We start from the raw sequence: 25,035 nt of genomic DNA, 5'->3' as shown, positions 1-25,035 counted from the left end.
TCCATCTAACGCAGAGCCCCTCTGGGAGGAAGGGCCGGGCCTGGGCTGGTAGAGAAGGAGGAACTGGGTTCCTGGTCTGAGGGGGAGATGGGCCCTGACCTAGGGAGGGCTCAGCCCTGTTTCAGGAGCCCGAGCTTCTGTGGGTGCCGCCCCAATCCAGCGAGCCCCATGGTGCTAGAAAATGACCAAAGCTGCTTTCAGAAGATAACCCTGTCTGAGAGGATGCACAGCCAGTCTTGCCCACAGGAAGCCACGGTCCAGTGGGTGTGACAACCTGCCCACAAGTGCCCCCAGCCAAGGAGGAGACAGCCTGCCCTCAGGGATGCCCAGTCTGTAAGGAAAGAGAAAATTCTGCCTCCTGAAACCAGCCCCGTGTGAGGGGAGATGCAGCATCCCGGCTCTCCTGACCCCCAGTCTGAGAGGGAAGATAGATCCTTGCTCTGAGGAGTACCTAGTCTGACCATGGTAAAGCACCAAAGTTCTGTCAAAGCCTAGGACTGTGCCCGGGCTCCGACTGCGCATTCTGCACTGCGAGTTATCTCCACCTCCATCTCCCACCCCACCTCCCCGAAAAATCAGATTGGGCTTAGCAGGAAGCAGAGGTGTCAGGCCACAGAGAGAAGCAAACTGGGCCCTGGCATAGGTGGACATTCTCAAATACCAACTCTAAGAATCTACGAGACCGGGCTTTGACTGCCGCCTCTGGTCTTCAGCTGGAGCCCGCTCGGAGCCTCAGCGTCCTGGGTCAGTAACAGCCACACATACTCCCTCTGTTAGACCTGGCATGACACCTGGGCACATAATAGGAACTCGGTAAGTGAAAATCACTTTATTTACCCAAGTTCCTGCCTGGTGTCCCAGAACTAGAAGTCAAATCCTTTCTCCACATCAGACTCAGTCGGAGAACTTGTTAAAAATGAAGGTTTAAAACAAAAGCAGGTTCTCAGATTCTACTTCAAGAGAGATTCTGAATCAGCAGTGCTAGTCATGGGGCCAAGGAAATGAATTTTTAACAAGCACCCAGGTGATTCCACGGTAGGAAGTCCATGTTGCAGAGCAGGCTTGGAGGGAGCCAGGGACTAGGCAAGGAGAGCCCATTACCTAAGAGCTCTTTCTAGCCACGCTTACCTGCTCTGAACCACAGGTGTAGGGCGAGGATTTTGGCATCTGTAGCAGAACCCAAGCTCTCTCCACCCCCTACCTCCCGGCGGACTGGCTGTCCCTGCCTGACGTTCCAGTGCTGGTGGGGTTAACCCGGGAGCTCATTAAAGATCCAGCTGTCTCCTCCGGCCTGAATCCTGAATCAGAATCTTCAGGGAGACCAGAGAATTTTTTTTGTGGGTTTTTAAAAAATATTTATTATTTATTTTATTTATTTATTTTGGCTGTGCCGGGTCTTAGTTGCGGCATGGCTTCTTAGTTGCGGCATGCATGTGGGATCTAGTTCTCTGACCAGGGATCAAACCCAGGCCCCCTGCGCTGGGATCGCGGAGTCTTCCCCACTGGACCACCAGGGAAGTCCCGAGAATGTTTTTTAACAAGTTTCCCAGGCATTCTCCATTTTCTGCTCTTCCACCCAATCTTGGAGCAGGGACCACCCTGCCGGAGGAGGGGATGGAGAGGAGTGCCCACTGTGTACCCCGCTGTGCTGGGCAGAGGGTTCCCTGATCTCCTGAACCCTCAGGGCAACAGATTTAAGAGATGATGGAAGCTGAGGCTCAGAGAAGTTTCAAGACTCCAGTCTGCCTGACACCAAACACAGGCCTGTCGCCTCCACTTGCAAGGTTTGTTCTTTCTACAATAAACAGAATCTTACTTGAGTTCACGGAACAGGGACAGAGGAGCTATGTTTACCCTCATTTTACTAAAGAAGAGGAAGCTAAAGCCCAGAGAGGCAAAATGACTGGCCAGGATTACAAAGCCAGTCGGGGGCAGAGCAGGCGCTTCGCAAGGTGACTCCGAGGCCCTCTGAGCTCTTTCCTCAGGGCCGCTGGACGTCCCCACTATTCCTAAATAATGAGGAGCGTGGATGACCTCCAGCAAGGGGACAGATGAAACAGATGTGCTAGGATGAATGCGGGGCTGCAGAAAGGGAGAAGGAAATGGAGAGGGCGAACCCTGCTTCCCTGAGGTTCCAGTCAGTGCAGGCCCAGACTCAACCAACCACGCCCCCGCCACCACACACACACACACACACTCGCACTCCAACCCCCCCCACGCCGGGGCCTGTGAGAGGGGCTGGAGGCGGGGGGCCCAGACTGACACTGAGAGGCCAGCCACAGGGGTGGGATGTTGAGGGGCTGGGGGTGGGATGTCTGGACTGATGCTTTTTTTAGGTGGTTACACCTCGTTTTAAAGGAACAATTCCCACTTGACACATGAGGAAGCTGAGGCCTAAATGCCCGGCTGCTACCCCTACCCATCTGGCTCAGCCCATGGTAGCCCACAGGCAGCAATGAGCAGCCCTCTGGGAGGTGTGAGAGTGCTGGGATCGGCCCCATTATTCACAGCAAACCACAGGAAGAGGAGTAAAGTGGCTCATCCAGCCTTCCACTCTTTCTGGGCCCTGGCGCTCCTCCAGCCAGCCTTCCCTGCCCAAGGAGCCCCTCAACCTTGAAGGGGATGAACCAGCTGCCACAGAGACACCCTGGAGGCACCTTGAGCAACGCAGCTGGTTCAATGCCCAATGTACATTGCCCAACGCACGCCTCTCTCGCGGGCCAGGTCATCGCTGAAAAGATGGCTCTGAGCAGGGTTATGGGAATGGGCTGGGACCACTGCTGACTTTGTAAGTGGGTCTGTGGCTATCGTGTGCTAGAAAGGAAACGGGAAGGCGTTAGGCCATCTGGGAAAAGGTGATGTCACGGCTGAAACCCAAATTCCTTATTATGACTTTCTCATCTTCCTGGTCTCACCTCACCCCACTTCTCTGCTCCAGGCGTGACAAAGGGTGTTCAGTTCCAAGAATGTGCTGTGCTCTTACTTCCAGGTCTTTGCACACACTGTTCCCTCTGATGGAAACATCTTCCCCTCAAGTCCTACCTCACCTATGCTGGGCAATCTCCCTTTCTTCCTTCCTTGCCAACAAGACTTTACTGGAAACAGTTGGTGTCCAGTCCCAAGGGGCAAGTCCTGGTCTAGGGCCTGCCCATTCTCCTTTGCTGTTTTCCCAAATTTACAGTTAGAGGTGGCCACGTCACGCATTTTGGGGCCAATGACACCTTTGGGGGAAGTTTTGCTTCATGAATGACTTCTTTCGTTTGGCAATTGATATGGGGTGTGGTGCAGTCACCACCTTCTGAGAGTCTACACCTGGAAGACGACAAGCCCTCCTGAGAGGAGGGAGGAGAAGCCGAGTAAGAGCCTGGTTCCTCAGTGGCACCGCTGAGGTCATGAACAACACCTGAAACTGCCTGCCGCCAGACTTATGTGAGAAAATAGGCCCATTTGTTTACACTACTTATTCCCTGCAGCTGAAAACATCCGACTTTGAAAAGGTCACTTCCTCCAGCAAACACTCCCTGGCTGCTAAGAACAGGATCAAAGGCCCCCTCCTCGGAGCGGTGGACGCATCGTGCCTCTCATGATCTTTGCACCGGTTCACCATCCACACGCCCCAGTAGGACGCGGTCGGCAGCAGGGACCCGTGGTGTTCACCACTTTATCCCAAAGCCAGCGTATTTGTTGAGTGCCTAAGCATACCAGTAGCTGATCACTGGTACAGCCTCCTGGAGGACAAAGACAGGGCCTGGCCCTCCCGAGCTTGCAGAGCTCTAAGGAAGGGGTGAGTGTGTGCACACACACCCTGGAGTGAGGTGGGCGGCACCTCCCTGCCCAGGACGATCAGCATTCCCTCACGACAGGTGTCATTCCGCGGGTGACTAAACAGTTCCCTCTCTCTGCCTCGGTCAGGTTTTAGCTAGAACCCCTCCCACCCACCCCCTGTGGTCTAATCATCTGCAGTTTGGACTCGCTTAGCTGCACAGGGAAGGACAGTAAGACACCCAAGCTTCTGTCCCCTCCCATAGAGAAGCAAGTCAAAGTTGCAGGATCTCTTGATACAAGACATTGTACCTCTGTGATTACTGGACATCTGTACTCATCTACAAAACAATGCAAAAGTCTGGCTTCAAGTCACCCAGGTTCTCCTGTCTTCACATTTTAGGTGTCACCTTTCTATTTTTCACCTTATGTCCCTCCCAAGGGCTGGTCCTGTCTCTCACAGCCAGCACGACACTGGAGTATATACCGTAAGCAGGATGCTTCCATACATTATTTCATTTAATCCTCAAAATAATCAGTATTTTCATTTTGCACAGAAATAATCCTGGCAACACGCACTGGGCACTATGGTAGTTACCTTACATATGCCATACCTAAGCCTCTCTGAAAGCTGCCAGCGATCTATAGTCCCACTTGCAGATGAAGAAATTAAGGTTCGGCAAGTAAGGGGTCAGAAGCCAGGTCCATGCAACTCTAAAGCATTTTGCAGATGGGCCAAGCCCGACAAGAGACTCACCCACGGAAAACTACCTGAGCAACAGTACACCAGTGGTTCGGGTATAAAAATTTATTACACATACAGAATATTACCACTAACAAACGCAGACAGGCTAGGACACAGTGGTACTGGAGGGAGGATGGCTAGCTCTTTGGAAAGTGAATAGGTTTGGGTGGCTTGGAGCCTCATGCCACACGGATTGGCCAGTCAGATGGGAAAGCACATGCCAAACACCACGGGACGTCAGGGCATCGACTGACTGCTCTGTGTGTCCAATGCCTTCCCACCTGATCTGGGGCTTCGAAGGATGCCACACTCAGAAGCAAGCAACTGAAGGAAAGGGGCTTCCTAAGGTGGCCCAGGCTTGTCTCTGAAGTCATGGCAACACCATTTTAAGCAATATGTTTAATTGGATGATTTCCACAAACTATACACGAAGTTTCTAACCATCACAATTCAGTGAAGTACAAAACATTTAAGTTACAGGCTGTGGGAAGAGAAGGCAGCACCAGTGGTGGCACCTTCCAGATCCCGGTTGGTCTAGGGGTAGGGGTAGGGGTAGGTTTCTTTTTAAACCGAGCCCCTCATTTCAATGTACAAAAGAATTACTCTGATTGATATTAAATTGTATTGAAAACAAAACGGACTAAAAAGCAAATACTACCCTATGTTGGGGTGAAAATGGGAGGAAAGAATGAGTCCTTCAAAGCAGGAGGGGAGACAGGTGAGGGAAGGTTCTGTGGCTGTGACCCCAGGGGGTCACTCACGCTGCTCCATTTTTACTTTTGGTGGTCTCAGGAAGGTCCTGTTCTTCTTCTCTTTCTTTCCTTTTGTATTTGCTTGGAAGTTTCGCCAGCTGTCCACACGACCATCTCGACTTTCCTAAGCACAGAAGAGGTTTGAGGTGAGGAAACCAGTTAGGGAAAGGAAGGGCCTGCTCTGCCATCCCCCTCGTAGCCCAGCTCGGCCCGGCCCAGCCCTCTGGAATAATCCTACAACAGAGCAAGAGCTTTTCTGCCCCTTCCATGGGCCCAGGAAAGGGTCATACCACCCCTGGAAGGCAGGATAAGCCACAGGCTGGAAAGGATGAGACGAATAATACTCATCACAACAAAGCCATCGTTTGCTGGGAACCTCTGGGCTAGACACTTACTGCACGCTATTTCTAACCATCACCAAAAGCTGCGGTGTGTCGTGCCACTGGTATTTCACAAACGAAGACACCAGGGCTCAGAGGCTGCATCCTGTTCTCAAAGCCATCTGGCTTGACAGCAGTACAGCCGCTCCTTCCCCCGCACCTTCCTCCTCCCCCTTAAAACCTGGACGGAGGCGTGAAGCCAGCACAATGCCTGGCCAGCTGTGCTGGGAGGGCCACTGGGATCCCTGCCCCTTACCGAGGGGCCTACTCATTTTCTCTCTGTGCATTCACTCAGTGGGACAGAAACAAAGCCATCATCGCTGGTTAGCCAATCCCGACCCTGAGTCCTAAATCTTACAGAAGATAAGACCAAATGTTGCTCAATTCAGGAAACTGGCTGAGCCCCTGAAGGATATAACCAGGATGTCAAAGAGGAATCAAGGGCTTCCCTGGTGGCGCGGTGGTTGAGAGTCCACCTGCCGATGCAGGGGACATGGGTTTGTGCCCCGGTCTGGGAAGATCCCACATGCCGCGGAGCGGCTGGGCCCGTGAGCCATGGCCATTGAGCCTGCACGTCTGGAGCCTGTGCTCAACAGGAGAGGCCACAACAGTGAGAGGCCCGCGTACCGCAAAAAAAAAAAAAAAAAAGAGGAATCAAGCCTTAAGTCTCTCTGCAGGCAGGACACCGGGGTTACAAGAACCTCGGTTTCTACTAACAGACCTCTAAATAGGGCGCTACTCCACGTTTACCCCCTAAATTAGAGGTGTAAACCATTGTTCCTGAGCCCACTTGGCAGCTGTGCCTATCATGCCCTTGCCAAGCTACAGAGCGCAGAGGTGGCTGAGCCAGGACTCAGTCCCCAAAGCCCCCACTCTTCCCCACATAAGCCATTTCCCCGACCGTCCACCCCAGTCAGTCCTGGCAATGCCCAGGAATCAAGCTTCTATGCTGGGAAGTTTTCTTACTCTGGAATAAGAGTCCCTGGCCACCTTGGAAACTTACCTCAAAATTTTTCTGCCACTCCCTTTCTCGTTTGGCTTTTTCTTGAGCTTCAATCTCTTCTTCCCTTTGTCGCTTCCTAGGAGGAAAACCAGGCCATAGGATTTACATGATACCTGGAGACTGTTTTAACGAGACAAATTAGGCATTTCCCCACAGAAGCAAGCATATAAAGTAAACCAATTCCCTAGAGTTCTCCAAAGACGGCTGTCTGGAAAGGGCTCAAAGCACTGCACAAATGTCATTCTAAAACATGCAGATGAGACTGTGGGGCAAGATACAGATACCCCTGTCACAGAGAGAGACAGACAAGGTCGTCAAAGCCCAGCCAACACTAATCGGAGGTTCCAGGCCCAGTCCCTGCCATCTCAAGAACCCAGGCCACCTTACTTCAGTAGAGTGACCATTACAATAGCAGAGGTTCTTGTTCAAGGGGATCACTGGACAAAACCCTATCCTAAAACAAGGCCATTTCACACAACCCCAACCAGCAAAACCTAGTTATTGCTAAACACCAATCAACAATACAAAACACATAAACTAAATTAACCTCAAGATTTCTGATGAGCAAAGGAAATCATACTTTCCGGCAATAAATATATTGTAAGTGATTACACTGTACAACACTACATACTCACCAAAGCTGCAGCCACTAGTCACACAAAAGGCTCTGGCCTGAATAACTGCCTACTTCACTCCAGGAAATCAGGAAGAAAACACACAGCAATCTTGATTATAAACTCCCTAAGGACAGGCCTATTCAATATTTCCCAAAAGTCAGAGAGAATTCCTTACCCTAGTGATTCAAAAGTTTGGCTGTTTCAGATAACTATTTTAGACAGTCTCTTAAACGATGTACTGTAACATAATTCCTTCACCAGGAAAATCTCCGAAGACCATCTTGGTTAATCTAGGTATTCAGACAGACGTGGCTTAAACGGATATACTAATATATACCTTTCATGCATCTCTTTGGCTTCTCTCTCTTTTCTTTTAATTTCCAGCTCAGCAAAGAGTTTCATGGTCTGTTTGTATACTGCTTGTTTGAACTACAAAAAAATTAAGAAGAAAAGCAAAGTAAATATTTTACCAGCAATTTGAATCAAATATTTTTAGATGGAGCCCAGGACAAAAGCAGATTAGACCAGCAAGGAAAAAAGACTCTCCAGAGAGAACCACTTCAGGATGCTGGCTCTCTCCTGGGAGATAATAACACATCCTCCTATGAGCTCTTTCCACTTTCACCATTCAGATGATACAGAGGAGCTGGCTCTGGTAAAAAGCACCAATAAGAGAAAAAAAAAATTTCCCACTTATCACAACCATTGAAATTTTGGAGGGCCCTTTCTTCCAAAGAACTTCCAAAAATAACTTTCATTCTTTCTTTTCATGCATATTTTATAATTACTCTGAGCTAGGCACCAAGAGAGGTACTGGAGATATGCAGGTGCTATCAGACAAGTCTCAGGAGTCTCCCAACCGTGGCAGAGATACTAGTTGTCCCCTATCCTCGCCCCATGATGTGTTCTACCTTCTTGTACACTCCCTTATCTTAAAGCACATGGCCACCCAGCGCAAAAGCCTGTATTTCCCAGGCTTCTCTGTAGCTAGGCGTGGCCATGTAACTTGTTTTAGCCAATGAGCTATAAGGAAAAGTGATGTAGCAACTTTCTGGAGTGTGCTTAGAGGGAGCACACTTATCCCTCCTGCCCTATTCTTCTATCCTGCTGTCTGTACATGGGTGAGGTGATGACACATCCTGGACTGTGAGAATGGAGGCAACACACTGTTGGCAGAGCCACAGAAAGGAGGACACGGAGTCCTTGAGTGACAGGCAGTCCAGCAACCATCTTCCCAAAGACTACTAGACAGGAGAGAAAAAAGTCACTGACTTGTTCAAACCACTGTCATTTGGGGTCTCAGCTGTATGCAGCTGAGCTTATATTCTGACTCTTACATTGGCAGAAACAGGTAACACAGCATTAGATAGAAAACAAAACTCTTACCTTTAAAACTTCTTCCCCAAAATATAAAGTATTTTAAATATACCAAGAAATATAAAAAATAACCCATCATGCAGATTCCATACGATTTATATCCTAAAATCAGAGACACTGGAGCAAGAGTGACATATGGAAAAAAGCAGAGGTAAAGGAGTCCCCAAATTACTGTCATTTCTCTTTAATACTGTTACCTGCCAGGCACTGCTCAATGAAAGCAATGCTGACAAACTCCAGCCCCTAATAAGGACAAACATCAAAGAGGTGAAGGAATCTGTAATGAATATTTCAATATTTTTAAAAGCTCCTGGATGAACAGTTTCTGGTGATTTTAATTTTTTATATTTGTCGGCTTTTTCCAAATTGTCTATCATTAGCATGGGTTCCTTTATAAGCAGGAAAAAAAGACAACTAAAAAAAGTTAAGGTTCTTAACAACTTAGGAGGAGCAAGGAATATTTGTAAGAGGGTCTTCAGAAAAGACTAAAAAGGATAATTAAAGGGAAGGGAAAGTAGGGCTGAGGAGAAAAAAAACTAAAATACTGGAATGGAGTAAACCCCAAACAAGTGGCTAGTGGAAAAGATGGCCTAACAGTTCTCAAGCAGTGTTACCAAACAGAAGAGGGGACCAGTTGCTGTTAGTAAGATCACTGATGGAAGAAGTTGATAGGAAGTTTCCCTAGTAAGACAGCTGCTCCTCTACAAATCTTTTAAAATAAGCATGTGGATTAAGTTATTTATTGACCTAACTTGAGGCAAGATTAAGATGACTTAAAATTTTTCAGGCGGGGCTGCCCTGGTGGCGCAGTGGTTGGGAGTCCACCTGCTGATGCAGGGGACACGGGTTTGTGCCCCGGTCCGGTAGGATCCCACATGCCGCGGAGCGGCTGGGCCCGTAAGCCATGGCCGCTGAGCCTGTGCTCCGCAACGGGAGAGGCCACAACAGTGAGAGGCCCGCGTACCGCAAAAAAAAACAAAAACAAAAACAAAAAATTTTCAGGCTAGTGAGGCAATCAGACACAAATATATAAGTAGAACCTCTCTCTTAACCAATCTCCACTGAAGAACCCGTGGGATTAACAGATGCTTGGGGACTTCCCTGGTGGTGCAGTGGTTAAAATCTGCACTCCCAATGCAGGGGGCCCAGGTTCAATCCCTGGTCAGGGAACTAGATCCCACATGCATGCCACAACTAAGGGGGCCACAAGCCGCAACTAAGACCTGGCGCAACCAAATAAAAATTAAAAAAAAAAAAAAAAAGATGCTTGCCATTTCCCTGGAAGCACATTATTACCTGCAGCACAATGGGTACCCGTGGCTGTAGACAGCTGTTTACCAAGAGTCATTCGTGGTTGCTCCCAAAGCTGTCTATCCCAGTTGCAATTACTACTGTACTTATGTGATTTAAACATTACAGAAATTGATGAGTGAGGTTATAAAAATAAATGTTTGTTGGTTGCTTTAGAAAGAGTCAAACACAAGTCCCTAAAAATAACCACTGTTGAATTAGGTACAGGTGAGACATCTGGAAAAGACTGAAAAAACAATCTAGGATTCTGCTCTTGCTTTGCTTCACAGGTACCTAAGTTTTCAATGTTCTTCAAAAGAAATTAAAAGCAGAAACTATGGATAATGCTCTGTGTGTTTTATAAAATAAAGTCTACTGCAAACTCCAGTGAGCAGACAAACCCTCAAAGGAAAGGCCATAGCCCTATGTCCAAAAAAAGGTGGATTTTTCAAAAAGGAGAATGAATATACATTTTAATATTTTAAGTGAAAATGTTTCTAGCATGTATGCAACATACCTTAAGCTTCCCTTTTTTTTTTTTTTTTTTTGCAGTACGCGGGCCTCTCACTGTTGTGGCCTCTCCCGTTGAGGAGCACAGGCTCTGGACACGCAGGCCCAGCAGCCATGTGTTACGAGCCCAGCCGCTCCGCAGCACATGGGATCTTCCCGGACCGGGGCACGAACCCGTGTCCCCTGCATCAGCAGGCGGACTCTCAACCACTGTGCCACCAGGGAAGCCCCAAGCTTCCCTCTCTTTAACCCACCGATCAGTGAACCCATTCACACAAGATGAAGTGGTTTTTCTCATATTTAACTTACCAGCTCAGGATCATCCTCCTCCACATTTGTAGGCTTTCCTTCCTTCTTTAATTGCTTTTTTCGCTCTTTCACCTAAAAAGAAATTTTTTTCCATCAAAAAATGAGTACTCATACTTTGAGAACGTCCATTAAGCAGCACACATAGAATATGTGCATTTTTCTACAGGTATAACAAAAAGTTTGCATTTAAAAAAGATGAGCCACTCCCCTCCCCTCCAAAACAGCAACGCAATCAAAGAAAACTAGGAACCAGGGGTCCTTTCTCTAACCTCATCTAAGATCCAACACAAGGGGACCAGCTGGGGAGCTGTCCCCAACTTATCATATCCTAGGCCAGATCCAAAAAGCCTTTGATACATTGAACAGATTATGCATTTATCTTTCATGGCTTGTGGTTATGTGTTTATAGCAAAAAAAAAAAAAGTATATTTGTCAAGTTTTAAAGAAGCTACAGAATTTGCAGCATCAAATATGATTGTTCTCTGGCATTTCTGCAACGGCATTCTGGATAATTTTCACTGTGAAACTTCCTTAAACCAACGATCTTCACAACACATTAACTGATGTTTTCATCACTTTGGCCACCATTGAGATTCCCCCAAAAAATAAATCTATCCATTCATAAAAGAATGACATTACTCCATTAAATTACCATTCAGTCCGGCAAAAAGCCAAGTGCCTTCCAAGCTCAAAAAGGCCCTACTGCCCCCCTGTGGTAAGAAAGCCTGATGGTGGCGCCTTTACAGGCAAAATACAGAGGAAGGGTAACTATCACAATAATTCAGGGACAAATTGTCAGGTTCTTTTCTGGTTTCTACCAGAATGTGGCCCTCAAATTCCAACACATGACCAGCAAGACACAGTTATGGCAGTCTGTCTCTTCTTTTTACTCATGTCCCTCATCTAAATTGGCCTCATTACTATTATTGGTTATATAGTTGTTACAGATTCCAAAGCTCTTCAAAGAAAAGGTCACATCCACAGTCACTCCCAATTGAAACTGCTCTTATAAAACAGCCTCAAGATTCTTACCCTAGCAAGTAAAAACTTAAAACAAAGACCTTTCTTACCTCAAGGAAGCTGTCTTAACATTTCCCACCACTCGGGAGATTTAGGTAATGGAAAAAAATAAAGACAGCTAGAACTGAATTTATTTCAATTGAGTCCTTCCCAACCCTATTATTAATACAGACATGTATCTCGTCCTATTTTTTTTTTAAATATTTACTCATATCCCCTTGCCAGCCTTTCTCAAGCCCTTGTTTCAACCCTTTCACAGAGACAAGAATAAAAGTCCAGGGTCAAGCAGCACCATGGCTGCTCCACTGTTCCACTTTCAGAATGGGGTACTGCGATGAGAGAGCAAGAAAAACCCTCTTTCCACGACAAGGGACCTGCTAGGGAAAGAGGCAGGAGCAGCGTCCTGGCCACTCATCTTGAGCTCTAGGAGTGAATGCCAGATTCAGGCACGCACTGTTCATGACCACCGCAGCAAAGTGGTGGAGACCACAGGAGCAGTCAGGCCAGTCAGGCCAGTCAGGCACTGCTATGTTAATGTTAACATTTACCCTCCTACAAGGCAAGGCGCCCAAGGCTTACTAATACTTCCTGTAAACACAGCAGCACTATAAATACTTACGGTGTGTTCCACGTATTCTTTTCCTGCCTGAATTACATCCAGGGCCCTCTTCTTTTGTTCCTGATCCAGTAGCAACTTGTAAGCTTTGTCCACAGCTAATGCAAAACATTGAAATTAACTGTTTCTGCAAACACCCTCTCAAAGTCTGAACTATACTCAGGCAGTGTAAATGGACTTGTGCCGACTAAAAGCATTCCCTACTTTGTTAAATTATTTACTGTTGTTAAGCTAATTTAAAAACATACAACTACAGCAATGATTTCCCTTGAGAGCCTTGGAAAAAAATTAAATATATGTTCAAGGTTAAATACACCACATCTAGATTTAACTCAGTGATCAAATTCTTCCAATTATTTTTTATGTTCAAAGGAAAAAAATGATCCTATGCAGTAACAATCTTTGTTGGCACATAAAAGTTTTAACAAACCAAAGTTAAGGTCTACTTCTAAACAGCAACATTCTGCTTTGAATGACAACCATTCTACTGAAAACCACAGCTTCTTCATGACCAGAAGACAAAACTGTAACATTCTTTTCTTGATCCAGGACTAGGAACAGTTAGTCCCGAGCACTGACAATATGTTACTCAGAAGCAGGTAAATATACAAATACCTTCAAAAGCCTTTTGTGCTCTGTCAGCATCGTCTTGATTTTTGTCAGGATGCACCAATATGGATAACTATAATAAGAGAAGAGATAGCTTTGTCAGTAAGAGGAACATTTAGTAACGCTTCGTCTGCACTGTGCCTCTTTACAACCAAAAGCTCTTATTAGGGCAAAAACTGCCAGCCAGAAGCATTTTTTAAAAATTAATAAATATCATAAAATGCCCAGAAGTGTTAGTCCTTAATAAAATTCAAGTGCCAAACAGGTAATTGCACAGATGGAAAACATTTACTTGAGCACAAATGTAAGCCTAGCATTATGAAGATGTTGTGATAATTTGGGAGGGGGAAGGAAAACACAAAAAGTACCAAGTTCCTTTTATGTTTCTTATATGAAGCACTAGAGAGGATTAAACAGGTCTAAGATATCATCTCTTTCCTAAAAGAACTTCTAATATAGAGCAGTGGCTCTCAGTTCTGGCTGCGTTCCAACCCTGTGCAGATTTTTAGGAATACAGAGGTCTACTTTCCAGCCTGAGACCTTCTGACTCAGTCTCTGGCATCTGTACTTTTTAAACCTCCACTAGACTGGGTATCAGATGATAGTAAGGAATTAGTGTTAATTTGTTAGGTGTGACAAGTAGTTTATGCAAGAAAATGTCCTTTTTTTACTTTCGCGGGATAACTGCTTAAGTACTTATACCTATATCTCACTGTGTTGTAAGGATGAAATGAGATAATGAGTAAAGAACTTAGCATACTAACACACAAAGGCAACAGCTAGCACATGAAGAGGACATACCATAGGCCAAGACCTATTCTAAGTGCTTTAGGTGTGTTGCCTCATTCAAATCCTTATAAAAACCCCAGGGGCAGCCACCATCATTACATGCATTTTACAAATGAGCTAACAGGGCACAGGAAGGTTGAAAGTAACTAGCCAGAGCTCACACTGCTTGTCAGAGGTACAGCCAAGACAGAAACTCAAGTCATACAGCTCCAGCACCCACATTCTTAACTATTAGGCTCTATTAATGACTAAATAAGAACTCTTATTGAGTTCTTCACATAGCTACATAAATAGTCTAAAAGTTTTGACTATGAATTTGAATGACTGTTTATTAAATTGGGAAAGATTTCTAATGCATTACATTAGAAAACTTGAAATTTTAGAAGAAGGGGAAAAAGCTGAATATAAGTGCAGAGAAGAAGTCAGGAAGCAAAAAAGCTATAAAGTTATATAATGGGAAATGACTGAGTAGGCAAAGATAAAAACACCTTGGCTTAATAGTACATCAGAAGACGATTATGAGTCAGCAATGTGGAGGCAATGACTGTATTGAAAAAGCAAGCATAACACTGGATATTAACAAGTCTGTCATGCAGGAGCTGAGAATTAAATTCAGCACTGGTCAGGCCCTATTAAAATATGAAGTATATAAAAAATATAAGTTGAGGAAAGTTGAAAAAAAAGACATGAAATATACAGAAAATCCAATTTGCAAAGACATTACAGGGAGTATGATTATTCAACTCATAGAAGAAAAGGATGGGGGGGTTACTCAGCTGTCAAAACTGGAAAGGTGTTTTAAAAGGCTACTATAAAACTCTGCAGCTTAAGTTATTAAATATTAGAATGGGCAAGAATCAGAGGTGGAGGATCCCCTTTCCTAGAGAACTTTCTGAAAGCACTCTATATTAAACCAGGTATCTTTTGAGTATTCATATAAGTTTGTAAAAGATAAAATTATGGAGGAATAGAACTTTAAAAGTAAAATCATTTAACACTGTTAAATGAACTTAAAAATAAAACTGTTATAATCTCCTAGAAGCCAGAGGATTTGATAAGTATGACTCCATGTAAGCTCTACTACTCTACCTTGTACTTCTCTCTCTTAATTAAGGAATTGGAGAGATTCTATTTGGATGTAAAATTCATCCTATTCACAGGTAAGCTATGGTCATTAAATTATTTAAGATTTGTATGTCACTGTAAGTTTTTTTTTCAGAGTTACATAGCCTTAAAAAAAAAAAAAAAAAGATTAAATTTTGGCCCAAAAGTCATAATAGAATGCCCCGATAATAACCCTCAAGTCCTAAGAGAATCATGTGCTCAATACATTTTTAAAAGGTTCAAACTCCACCTATTACAGGAATATAGTATCATACCTGCCGAAACCTCTTTTTTATTTCTTCATCTGTCACTTCAGGATCTATCTGAAGAACCTGGAAGAATCAAAATCAAAACTGTAAAAGAGATTAAAAGAATTTATAGATTTAAGAGATGCTCAATAATTATACATTTTATAATCAGCATCTAGAACAGTACTCAACATTCTATAACAGTACCTGGCATACAGTTCTAAAAAATGTTCAAGAAATATAAATGAGTAAACCAATAACAGAATAATAGCTATAGTGTTTCAGGGTTCTCAAATTAATTCAGTGGTTTCTTTCACTCCATCAGAAAAATAATAAATTACCCTACACCCAGGGACATGTTTACAGGCCATGAGAAAAATGTTGCCTTTCTCCTTCATTCATTAAGAAAAGTACCCACCCTCTACTTACCTTTGCAAATATGGAGAAAGTACAGCAACTCAACATGGAAATAATTAGGCTGGCTACCTGATTTTTTTTTTTTTTAATGAGGGAGAACTGTAGATCTTCAAATAAAGCCCCCCCACAGCTGATATTCATCTCAATCAAGAAATGTCCACTTGGCTCCATGTTATAATTTACATGGCTCAATAGTTCTCAACCCAGAGTGGAAATCTGAGAGCAATGCCAGGGAGTGTGGACTTTATGCCAGATGATGTTGCTGAACTGCAGTAATGTGGTTTTTCCTAGGAAAAAGTTTTTCCTAGGTGTGGTAATGGTGTTGTGGTTATGTGGAAATGTGTTCTTGTTTTGAGGAGATGCATGCGAAAGTACTTAGGCATGAAGCATCAATGTCTGCAGCTTACTTTCAGATGATTTGGCAAAAATGAAGAAGGTATGTATAAATATACCCAAACACACACACAACAAAAGTTATTTTTCCAAGGGTCATATCATATGTGTACTGATCACTAGCAACATATATTCACTGAGTGCCTTCAAAGCTAGCTAATCTGACTCCTCTTCTACCATTAAGAGTTGGAGGTGCCATATGTGGCCATGAAACACAGTGAAGACAATGGGCTTATAACTACGGCCCAAACCCCTTTGAAGCCAGTTTTATACATTCAGTACAAACTTATGGAGCACCTGGGATTGCTAGATCCTGTGCTCACTACTGTTCTCATAGAATTTAAGGTCCACGAGGGAAGGAACAGACAAGTCACAAATAATTCTTACCAAAATGATAAATACCATATAACCAATATGGCTCTAAGGAAGCACACAGGTCTGTTCAGATTCTTGGAAGATTTTTCTGAACTCCCACTGTGTCTCAGGCTTTGGGGATACTGCAAAGAAAAATCCACAGTCTTGGACCTCAGAGAGTTAATAAATCATCACACAGAAACAAAAATGCTTGACTGTGGCATTTATATAAGTTCCTGAACTCAAATAAACCGCCACAGTCTCCTTTAGGATCTTCTGCTTGAAAGAGGAATCCAGTCTTAGGTCACATCTGAACTCTCTGACCTGTTAATAATGTGCAAGTTCCAGAATCCTGTGAGATAAATACCTTTCTTTCCAACGTGCTGAACAAGATAAACAGAAAACGACGCCTGTGGTGCTGCCTTCTGGGGCTTTAAAGTTAAATAGAAGGACTTCCCTGGTGGTCCAGTGGTAAAGAATCCACCTTACAATGCAGGGGACACAGGTTTGATCCCTGGTCAGGGAACTAAGATCCCACATGCTGCAGGGCAACTAAGCCCGCACGCCACACCTACTGAGCCCGCGCACCTCAACTAGAGCCCACGTGCCACAAACTACAGAGCCCACATGCCCTGGAGCCTGCGCACCATAACTAGAGAGAGAAAACCGGCACTCCACAACTAGAGAGGGAAAACCTGCACTCCACAACTAGAGAGAAGCCCTCACGCCGCATCCCGCCTGCTGCAAAAATAAATAAAATAAATAAATAAATAATAAATAAATAAAATCTTTATAAAAAATAAAGTTAAACAGAAAAAAGGAACATGAAAAAGGCAGGGCTGAGCAGGCTCACAGGTTCATCTAAGCTTATGGAAGGAAGTAGGGGAGGGTCCTTAACCCAGGAACAATTGTAGAATGCATAAGAAAGATGTTTAGAAAATGGCTGAAGGTTAGAAATGCATCCAAATAGTGCAGTGATGGCAGGAAGCGGGGGGGGGGGGGGGGGGGGGGGGGGGCGGGGGGGAAGTGCCCCCTGGATTAGGATTCCTGTAATAAGACCCATCAGAGTCCCTTTTCTACCTGCTGCTCAGGAAGATGGTATATAGAACAACTACTTGCATTTCAATTTATAGCCAAGAGGACAGCTATTACTGCATCACTTCTCCTTACTAGGAAAAAACCAGTCTGCTTACCTCTGGAGAAAAGTCTGATTCATTTAGATGTCTCAGTAGTTGTTGCATGAAAAAACAGAAGTTACTGATTTCCTAAATTGCTAGCAACACCTATTCCTGACTTAGGGTCAAAAACCAACTTTGTAAGAAGACAACTGGCGGGGGCTTGGGGCTAAATTAGGAGTTTGGGATTAACAGACACACACTACCATATATAAAACAGATAAACAACAAGCACCTACTATATGGCACAGGGAACTATATTCAATATCTTGTAATAACCTATAATGGAAAAGAATCTGAAAAAGAATACACACACACACATATATATAGTATAACTGAATCACTTTGCTGTACACCTGAAACTAGCACAACATTGTATACCAACTATACTTCAATTTAAAAAAAGACAATGACACCCATCCTATAAAGTGGCCAGCATATTTGTATGAAAGAGAAAAGACAAAAGTTCTAATGGACAGTCATGGAGTCCTGCTCACTCAAACACAATCTGGCACCTCCCCAAGTTTGTCAACCTTACCATATTCTTTACACATTCAAACACACTTCCCGGGAATTCCCTGGTGGTCCAGTGGTTAGGACTCTGAGCTCTCACTGCCAACCGCCCGGGTTCAATGGCTGGTCAGGGAACTAAGACCCCACATGCCATGCAGTGAAAAAAATAAATAAAATTAAAAAACAAACACACTTCCTATAATCAGGACAGGAGCTATGGGGCAATGAGTTCCACTTCCAGACCACATTAACTGGTAGGACAGTAAAATCCTAGCATTCATACTGGTCCCAACAATCTGTTACTCCTCATCAACAGATCTCCACAGGAAACACTAATTATCTTAAATAAACAGTTAAGTTATATGATCATGTGTCCCCTTTTCACAGTACATACTATCTCAATTTAAAAATATGACTAGGGACTTCCCTGGTGGTGCAGTGGATAAGACTCCATGCTCCCAATGCAGGGGGCCAGGGTTCGATCCCTGGTCTGGGAGCTAGATCCCATATGCATGCTGCAACTAAGAGTTTGCATGCCACAACTAAGGAGCCCACTTGCCTCAACTACAGACCCAGTGCAACCAAATAAATATTAAAAATATATATATATGACTAAACAGAAAGGACATACCATCAAGTTCTTTCAAACATATTATCTCCCCCTACGCCCTCCCCAAAATCATATCTAAATACTCTTTAAGCTTTTCATCTTCCTCTTCCCTTTCAAATATGTTAAGTGGGGCCAGGCGAAGTAGACATCTACTTTGGGTGAGGAGTCAAGATGGCCCAGAGCGGAGTGTCAGAGCCCATCTGGGACAAAGAAGACAGTAACCACACGAGGAGTGTCGGCTAGTCATGTGGTGCTGGAGCCCCAACAGGGTGAGAAGAGCATCCACAGAGGGGTAACTTGACATAAAGTGCCAGAGTGGGTTGAGGAGGGCACCTCCATGGACAGGTGGCCTGCCATAGGGTGTCAGAACCTAAGCAGAGTGAGATTGTCAATATGGGAGGGCACAGGGTGCAGGAGCCCAAGCAAGGACATCTCCACAAAGCCCAAGCCTAGCATGGGGTGTGGAAGCCTGTGCCTGGTGAGGTGGGTGCCCATGTAGGAGAGCATCCAATGTAACAGGGCAGCTCAACTTGAGGTGTAGGAGCCCAAGTACAACTGGCACAGAGAGTTGGAACATGAGCAGAGTGAAGAGGACCTCCCTGCAGGGGGGGACCTGGAGTGTGGGGGGACCTGGAGTGTGGAGTCAGAACCCAGTAAAGATGAGGAGGGTGTTCCCAGAGGGAGGTAGCCTGACACAGGGTGTCAAAACCACAGCAGGGTAGGAAGGAAGCATGCCTGCTTGGTGGGGAGGATGCTGGAGCCCAAGAGGGATGAAGAAAGCCCTTGGGGGTGGAGGGCAGGCACAGGGAGGCAGAGCCAGGTGAGAAACATACCCACACCGAAGGGTGACCTGGCATTGGAGTTTAGAGTTCAGGTGTGGGGAGAAGGGTTTTTGCACAGTGAGGCAACCTGGTGTTGGTGTCAGAGTGAAGCAGGGTGAGGAGGTCATTCACATGAGGGAAGGAATGGCAATAGGAGATCGAGATCAGATTCATACAGGAGGATCAATTAAGTAAATATATATATTAAAGACAGTGGGAGCCATATTTCTCAGAGAAGGGAACTATGAACATGGAAAGAAAAAAAACCCTAGAATAAACCCTGTGATGTTGGATTGAACTTTTATGTAATACGTGTATGTGTATGTACACACACACACACACACACACACACACACACACACACTCCTTAGCTCTGTCTACCAATAGGGTCTGGGAGTAGTGACATCCCAATGGCAATGGGTATACCTAGCATCCAAATCTTGATTTCTAAATATCATTCTTCATTAAAAGGAATCAGAACTCCTCAAAGAAATGGTTAATTCCAGGCTGGGTCAGGAAAAGTACAAGAGTGCCTAGTAATCAAAGAATGATGAAGACATATCAAAAAGACAGGAAAGGCTTAAAAGTAACCTACTGGTCAAATTTGGGACGTTTGAGCATTGAAATAAGTAATATCAAATTATAACCCACTGAATAAAATAGGAAACCCCAAGTCTATACTGACAAATGAATAAATTGAAACTTTGATAAGGACAGTATATTCACACATACTCAAAGTACCTCCTCATGAAATACTTATCAATTACAAAGGGGGAAAAAAGTTAACTTCATGAAGAAGCCTAGTAGGCACCTCTTTAAGTGATCAAGTAATATCATTAATAACAGGATAAATCAAAATCACATACCACTTTACAGGTTACAAGGAGAAAAATGCAGTACCACTTCTATGCTATTCCTGTCAACATTGCATAAACTGAATCTAATGTGAAGAAACATCAAACAAACTCAAGTTGAGAAAGATGCTACAAAATAACTGGCCTGTAATCTTCAGAAATGCCAAGGTCATGAAAGTCAAGGAAAGACTGAGGAACTGTTTCAGACTGAGGGAGACTAATGAGACATGACAACTAAATGTAACAGAGATTCCAGACTGGATCCTTTTGCTATAAAGGACATCACTGAAACAATTAGCTAGTTTGAATGGGGTCTGAGGATCACATAGTAAAATAAATCATCAACATTTATTTCCTAAAAAAAAAAAAAAAAAACCTTTATTTCCTGGTTTTGATTGTTATATTGTGGTTCAGTAGGAGAATGCTGTTCGTTGGAAAATACACTGAAGTATTTCAGGGAGATGGGGTGTCATATTGACAACTTACTTGCAACCTCTCTGCAAATCTGAGATTGTTTTAAAATGAAAAATATTCTTCAAAAATTATTCTTCAAAAAAACAGAAACAATTGGTGAATCTTTTTTTCTTTTTTTTTTTGCGGTACGTGGGCCTCTCACTGTTGTGGCCTCTCCCGTTGCAGAGCACAGGCCCCGGATGCGTAGGCTCAGCGGCCATGGCTCATGGGCCTGGCCACTCCGCGGCATGTGGGATCTTCCCGGACCGGGGCACGAACCCGTGTCCCCTGCATCGGCAGGTGGACTCTCAACCACTGCACCACCAGGGAAGCTCCCAATTGGTGAATCTTGAAAATACTTTACTAAGTTAAATAAGCCAGACATAAACAGACAAACATTTTATGAGGCACCTGGAAAAGGCATTCACAGACAAAAAGCAGAATAGAGCATACCAGGGGTTGGGGGTAGGAGGACTGGAGAGTTATTATTTTATGGGTTTGAAGTTTCAGTTTGGAATGATGAAAAATTTCTAGAAATGGAGAGGGATGATGATTGCACAACACTGTGAATGTACTTAATGCCACTTAACTGTATGCCTAAAAATGGTTCAAATGGTTAATTTTACGTTATGTATACTTTACCGCAATAAAATGAAGTGGGGAAAAGGTTTTTTTTTAATAAGTGCTCAATAAGTGTTTTTTATAAGATGTAACAACATTCGTTTCAAAGTTACTTATAGTTGTGACAATTAGAAACTAGTTTAATTATTGTACAATAAAGGAATTGTTGAAATAATAATTGAGACTTTAAAAGTGTATAAAAATAGTTTATGTAACAATACAGCATTTAAAATAGCATGGGAATAGATAATTAATAAGAACCTGCTGTATAAAAAAAATAAATAAAATAAAATTCAAAAAAATAAATAAATAAAATAAAATAGCATGGGGCTTCCCAGGTGGCGCAGTGGTTTAGAATCCGCCTGCGAATTCAGGGAACACGGGTTCAAGCCCTGGTCTGGGAAGATCCCACATGCCTCGGAGCAACTAAGCCCGTGTGCCACAACTACTGAAGCCTGCACATCTAGAGCGCACCCAACAAAGAGTAGCCCCAACTCGCTGCAACTAGAGAAAGCCCACGCGCAGCAAAGAAGACCCAACACAGTCAAAATTTTAAATAAATAAATAATTTATATATTTTTAAAAACTTTTAAAAAAGAAAAGAAAAGAAAGCAGCATGAACTGCATGACCCTCTTTGTTTCTAAATAATACTAAAAACAGTTGGAGCATAAACAGGTGTTTTCTTAGGTACAATTATACATGATTTTTTTCCTTGCTTTTTCTATATTTCTAATTTTTATTACAAATATGATTTACTTTTATAATCAGGAAACATTTAAAGTTATAAAACTAAAGAAGCTAAAAAGTGTACTTGCTTGTCTATAATCTTGTGAACATTTTTGGGTTGTTAGGTTTTTTTTATTGTGGTGAAACAGAAAAGTTTTAACAAACAAATTAAATCTAAGACCCTAAATTTACCAAGGCTAGCTATTCCTTCACATTTGAAAATAAATCCATATATATTTGGGTGACTAAAAGATGAGAGCAAGCTCTGCTCACAACAAACCACCCAAGTTCAACTCCAACTATGCATAGTACAAATTAGGTGTGTGTTCCGAGGCAAGTCTGGCCGCAGCTACGTAAAGCTCCCTATCAAGGGTCACAGCAACATCAGATACCTCACCTCAAATGGGTTCAAATTGAAGTAGGAGGAACCAGGACGAGTCAATCTTTCGATCTGATTTTTGGACGTTAGAACTGAATCTCTCTTCTCTATTTGTTTCACCTAAAATAAAGGGGATAAAAACCTCATTAGTAAAGCTCAGTAATGAACTCTGAATTATCATCTTAACAAGTTACTCACAGACATGTTCAGTAAACATTTATTTGCGTGTCCACACATTCAAGGTATTTTGCTAAACACTTTGAGAAATAATTACAACAGCTACCACTTACTGAATTTTAATATAATGTAAAAACTTTACAGGTGTTTATTCCTCTCAACAATCCTACATGGTAGGTACCACTATTATCCCCATTTTGCAGATAAGAAAACTGAGATTTAGGTCAACTGACTGGTAACCAGACAACCTGTAAACCAGATTTTTTCCCAATCACCCAATTTATAAACCAGAATTTTAGGCCCAACAGTTTGACGCCAGAGCAAGGCAGCAAGAAGATTCAAAAATAAATAAGTCACAGCCACCGCCTTCAAAGAGCTTCCCCTCTAATGATGAATGATGTACTTGTGAATGTTCACATTAATTTACAACTTTTTAAGAAAGGAAAAATACAATTACACTGAAATATACACTAAAAGCAGCACTAAAAAAGTGTGTGGGAGAGAGCAAATAACTCCGCCTTTCTAATTCTAATAGTTAGAAAAATCCCTGACCTGAACACAGTGTTAAAGAGAACAAGCACCAGGTAGTCCCAGGAAAACATCCTTGGTGCCACTGTCAGAACTGAAATTTTAGTTGGAACGAATCTCTGGCATGTTATATATACCATCTTTATTTCTATGGCCAAAATGGATTTGGAAAGGATCTCAGTAACATAAAAAGCTAATCCATTTCAGCATCTTCCCTCTTCACTCTTTTGTAAAATAGCATGCCCCTCCCCCGACTCTCTTTTTCCCAGACTCATTTTTCCTCATAGCACTTATCACTACCTGACAATATATTGTACATCTATTCATTGTTTATCCTTCTCAATAGAATGAAAGCTCTATGAAGACAGGATTTTTCTCTCTGTTGTTCACTACCATTTCTCCAGGACCTAAACAGTACACTAGACCATATCAGGTGCTCAATAAATATTAGTTAATGATGATTAAAGGGTCCTTCTTTAGACACTTTCTCTCATTAAACAAACCAGGATTGCTTTTTTTTTTAAACCAAGAAAGAGTAATTAAAACAAGTTCCACTAAAACTGCTGAGTACTCATGAGAAGCCAGTAAACTGGTACCAGTGCATTAACACTTTCAAGTGAATTAGACATTTTGAAAGCACAGACTATAAATGGACAGACTAATTTGTTTTTAAACTTAATATTTTGGAGGAACTACTATGTAACAAGCACTGTTACAACTACCAGAGATAAAAGATGAATGTGACATGGTGCTTAACTCTCAGTAACTCACAGCCAGGTGGGGAGCAACTCCATTCCTCAAATCCATGCCAACCTAAAGAGGTCCACTTTCAACCTTGTTTTAACTCTTACAAAGATGCTTCTGCTTTATATTTCATGAAACTTTCTTATACATTAAACCCTTTAACCCTCATTAAAACTCTTGTTTTAATATTAACTTTCGTTCTACAAACGTGGAAATTGAGGATTGCAAAATCAATGGCTTGAAAGAATTCTGTCACAGTCACGTTAACTGCCTTGCACGAATCCAATCCGAGGTCCTCTGACTCCAAAAGCCATTCTTTTCTTCATTTATTCATTCATTCGTTTACTCAACAAGTATTTATTAAGCAACTACTACGTACTACGCGCTGGAGATGTGATAGTAAACGAGGCTCACACCAAACTTACTCCCTCCCAACATGATACCGAGCTGTCATCTGCTCTAAGACGCAGCACAAATTATTTCACCTCCCTAAACCTCAGGTTTGTCATCTGTAAAAGGGAGATAATGCCTACACGGCAAAATGCACAGTGCCTAGCGTTAGCTAATGGCAGAAGTAACTACCAGGAAAACTCACTACAGATAACTAAGAGTAGAGAGTGCTTCCGTTGAGAATAAAAACGGGGGCCAAGCCGGTTAAGTCGCCCCCAGGAAGGCCCAGCCTCCCAGCCGCTGCCAGCCCCCGACTACGCGGACCTGGGGAACTCTGCGCGCGCCCAAGCACTTCGTTGGCCACGATCGCCGCCTCCCCGCAGACGCCGGACCCCCGCCCCTTTCTGTCGTCCAGGGGATCTCCGCGCCGCAATATCAGGAAGAAACGCACACACACTCCCGAAGCCCCCACCGCCCCAAAGGCCAGACAGGAGGGGCTGCCCAACGGTCCAGGCCAGAAGGACCATTGCCTTCGCCCGCTGGAAGCGTAGCCCCAGCAGGGTCGCCCCATTGCCGCCATCCCTCACTCTGTGTTCACCTCACTGTAGAAGGTCATAAATGCCTCCTCCGTGCTGCCGCCGCCACCCGAAGCCCCGCTCTCTCCTGGAGCCGCCATTTTCCCGGCCTAGCCACCATGTGACTCTTCTGCGCAAGCGCTACCTCACGTCTTCTTACAGGTCCGCCTCTC

General features: G+C 43.7%; 1 protein-coding gene across 1 annotated transcript; it reads right to left on the bottom strand.

Moving 5' to 3' along the window:
- Positions 1 to 4,891: 4,891 nt before the first annotated feature.
- DNAJC8 (DnaJ heat shock protein family (Hsp40) member C8) lies at positions 4,892 to 24,999 on the bottom strand. The gene is made up of 9 exons (XM_081220521.1): positions 24,886 to 24,999; positions 22,467 to 22,568; positions 15,159 to 15,215; positions 12,997 to 13,063; positions 12,385 to 12,479; positions 10,746 to 10,817; positions 7,597 to 7,688; positions 6,643 to 6,718; positions 4,892 to 5,383 (listed from the first exon to the last, which is right to left on the bottom strand). Exons 1-9 carry the CDS (start codon positions 24,961 to 24,963, stop codon positions 5,261 to 5,263), a joined length of 762 nt encoding a protein of 253 aa, XP_081076647.1. The 5' UTR covers positions 24,964 to 24,999; the 3' UTR covers positions 4,892 to 5,260.
- Between the last annotated feature and the right edge of the window lie 36 nt (positions 25,000 to 25,035).

Source organism: Mesoplodon bidens (genome assembly GCF_964165515.1).
Source record: "Mesoplodon bidens genome assembly, chromosome: 2".
NCBI classification, from domain to species: domain Eukaryota; kingdom Metazoa; phylum Chordata; class Mammalia; order Artiodactyla; family Ziphiidae; genus Mesoplodon; species Mesoplodon bidens.
This window is presented reverse-complemented; position numbering and strand designations above follow the sequence as displayed.